This window comes from Octopus bimaculoides, chromosome 24, assembly GCF_001194135.2.
Source record: "Octopus bimaculoides isolate UCB-OBI-ISO-001 chromosome 24, ASM119413v2, whole genome shotgun sequence".
Classification (NCBI taxonomy): domain Eukaryota; kingdom Metazoa; phylum Mollusca; class Cephalopoda; order Octopoda; family Octopodidae; genus Octopus; species Octopus bimaculoides.
The window spans coordinates 16,811,673-16,814,531 of record NC_069004.1 but is presented as its reverse complement, the minus strand read 5'-3'; the positions used below and the strand labels follow the sequence as shown (position 1 = coordinate 16,814,531).

Here is a 2,859-nt window from a genome sequence, read left to right as displayed (position 1 = left end):
ATATACAAACATCCATTATATATATATATATATATATATATATATATATATACATACACATACATGTATATATATATACACACACACACACACATATATATATATATACAAACATACATTAATATAATATATTATATATATATATATATATATATACACAGTTATCGTCTGCTCACAATTTGTGAAATACTACTTCGGTTATTTCTGGTTTATCTCACACAGTTATGCAAAGACACACAAACACAGTCTCATACAATTACGTACACATACAAACACTTAAACACAGTCCCATACAGTTACATGCACGCATGTACACACACACACACACACACACAGATACCAGCAGATGATCAGCCTCATATTTTTCATTTGTTTTTATTGGAATGCTAACGTTGAGGGAAGAGGAGGGTATGGCAAGTGAGTAAAATGAACTGACATCGTCGAGGGAAGGGGAGGGTATACTGAGTGAGCAAAACGGATTTTTTTTTATATAGAAGACCACACAAACACTTTGTAATTTAATAGCTTTTAATGTGATGCCTGTTAAACAGAAATTATTTTTATTTAATGAAAATTTAATAAAATTTAATCATAAGTAAGTGAAATTATGCTAAATACAACTAAATTGAAAACCTTTTCTCCCTGGCCATATCGGCAATTCTGAAAACTTTGGGGTGCAAATTTTACATGAGTATAAGCTTTTTTTTTTTAACAATTTTTATCCTGAAAAATCACCTGTGTAAATCACACAGGTGCACAAATTACATGGGTTTTTACAGTAGAATATCTTTCTTTATATATCTCACTCTCACAAAACAAGAACAGCACACGTCACTCAAGACCTAAGTCATTTCAAAAGAAAGAAAGAAAAACATATACTTACTGACATGCACTGGTCACTTAACACTGAGAGGAAATAGTTATGACCATTGTCTTTGACCAACTCTGTCTGACAAGACTACAATAGAAATAAATATTTAAAATATACAAAAATAGCAAATCAGACAATGAAAATTTATACATGGCTAATTTTACCCACTCAATAAAATATTAAACCATCTAACTGCATCATAGTGGATAAACCATCCAGCTGTATCTTTATTGTATCTCGTTACAAAAGCAAACATTACATAATTATCTCTATATCAAACTTGTAGTGAGACAGAAAAGAGCTCTTTTGTCATGGTGGCATAGAACAGTCATGCTATGGCTACTTCATCCAATTAGAGCTGGCTACAGAAGAATACATGTGGTAACTTCCACCCAGCAGTATACATACCTTTTTCAAATAGCTAAATCAGTTGTGGATTTGATGGTGAGGAAGCAACATCGCTTTCTTCAACACGGCACATCTTCTATGTTCACCACCAGCTTAGGAAGTTGTGGATTTGACGGCCATAGTGGCAACATCACCCTTTCTGCTATTTGACTATTAACTGTGTTCACTACAAACACCCTGCAACTCATTTCATTTATATGTTTTCATTCTGCAGCATATAAGCCACCCAAATGAAATACATCATAAGTCATGTGAAATTTATTCATGTCTTGCTACACCAATTGTTTAACATTCACACACAAACTAAAAAATAATTCTTATTGCTTCTTATGGATACTCGTTACTTTCCAAAAAATAAATTTTAATGTTATATATACCTTGCCTTCTGATATTACTTACTTTATACACGCTCTGACAGAACACTCACATTAAATTAATGACAACACATATGTTGTACTGGTTCTCTTTACACTAAAAACTAAACACCTATTCAATACACCTGTTAACATTGTTGAGACATATCTTGCTTCAGCTTATCTCTGGTCTCTTTAGCTTTCATAATGAGAATCATATTGGTGACATGCAAACTGCTCTGAACTTAATTTTTGTACAGATATTGCGAACAATATGTTTCCGCATTATCAGTAATAGTCATATTTGTTCCATGAGTAGACAGCTATCAAATATAGAAGTTCCATTGGCTTCAAATGCAGTGAAAAAAAAAGACAAGCCATTCTCTGGTTGCAAATAGTTTTACTTGACATATCTCCATTCAGCTCCTACCATCGGCTAGCTCATGTGAAAAACAAGCAGAGTGCTTAAGTCTTGCCTGCTAGTACATAGCCTCTCCATTACCAAGACCCCAATCAAATCTCCACATAGTAACCAATGGTAACTATGTTCCTGGTGGGCATAGGTTAATCAGTTGGGGACCAAACACTGCAGTATGATCTCACCTGAAGGCAATTTAAGAGGAAACTTTCCTATTCTCTGATTATTCATTGCTGAGACTGTAATCTTCATTCATCTCAGCTAGACCTCACCAGTTGAAACTGGCAACAGATCACCAAGAAAGGAAAAAAAAGTAACCAGCAAAAACTTTATTTCCTTATTCTAAATTGCTAACTGACTTATGACTCAAAAAAAAAGTGAAAGAACCCATACCGGTTCAGTTGCCACACAGGAGCTGTGTATTTAATTTAAACGCTATATAATAGAAATAGGTTTCAAAGAGAAAAGAGACAACATGTGATATAAATAGGTGAAAAGTAAAAAGAAAAGAGAAAATGCACATTGGATATAAAAAACAAAGGCTTTTTTATGAAAAATAATGATAAATATATACAATTAGATGAACTGAGGTAGAATTAAGAGGTAAAAATTTTGAATTGTTAAAGAGATTCAAATTCATACCAGTATCATCAAAAGCTGTTTACTGGCTTCATTCAAAGCCAGTGAACAGCTTTTGACAATACCAGTATGACTTTGAATCTATTTAACAATTCAAAATAATGACTTTTATACCTCTTAATTCTACTTCAGTTCATCTAATTGTATATATTTACCATTATTTTTCATAA

The 2,859-nt window shown here is 32.6% G+C and overlaps 1 protein-coding gene across 1 annotated transcript in view; it reads right to left on the bottom strand.

Moving 5' to 3' along the window:
• Positions 1 to 2,859, bottom strand: part of LOC106869827 (regulatory-associated protein of mTOR-like) — a 79,905-nt gene that overhangs the window by 43,824 nt on the left and 33,222 nt on the right. Inside the window, 1 exon segment of the mRNA XM_014915716.2 lies at positions 884 to 1,025. Coding sequence (XP_014771202.1) covers positions 884 to 1,025 — 142 coding nt within the window.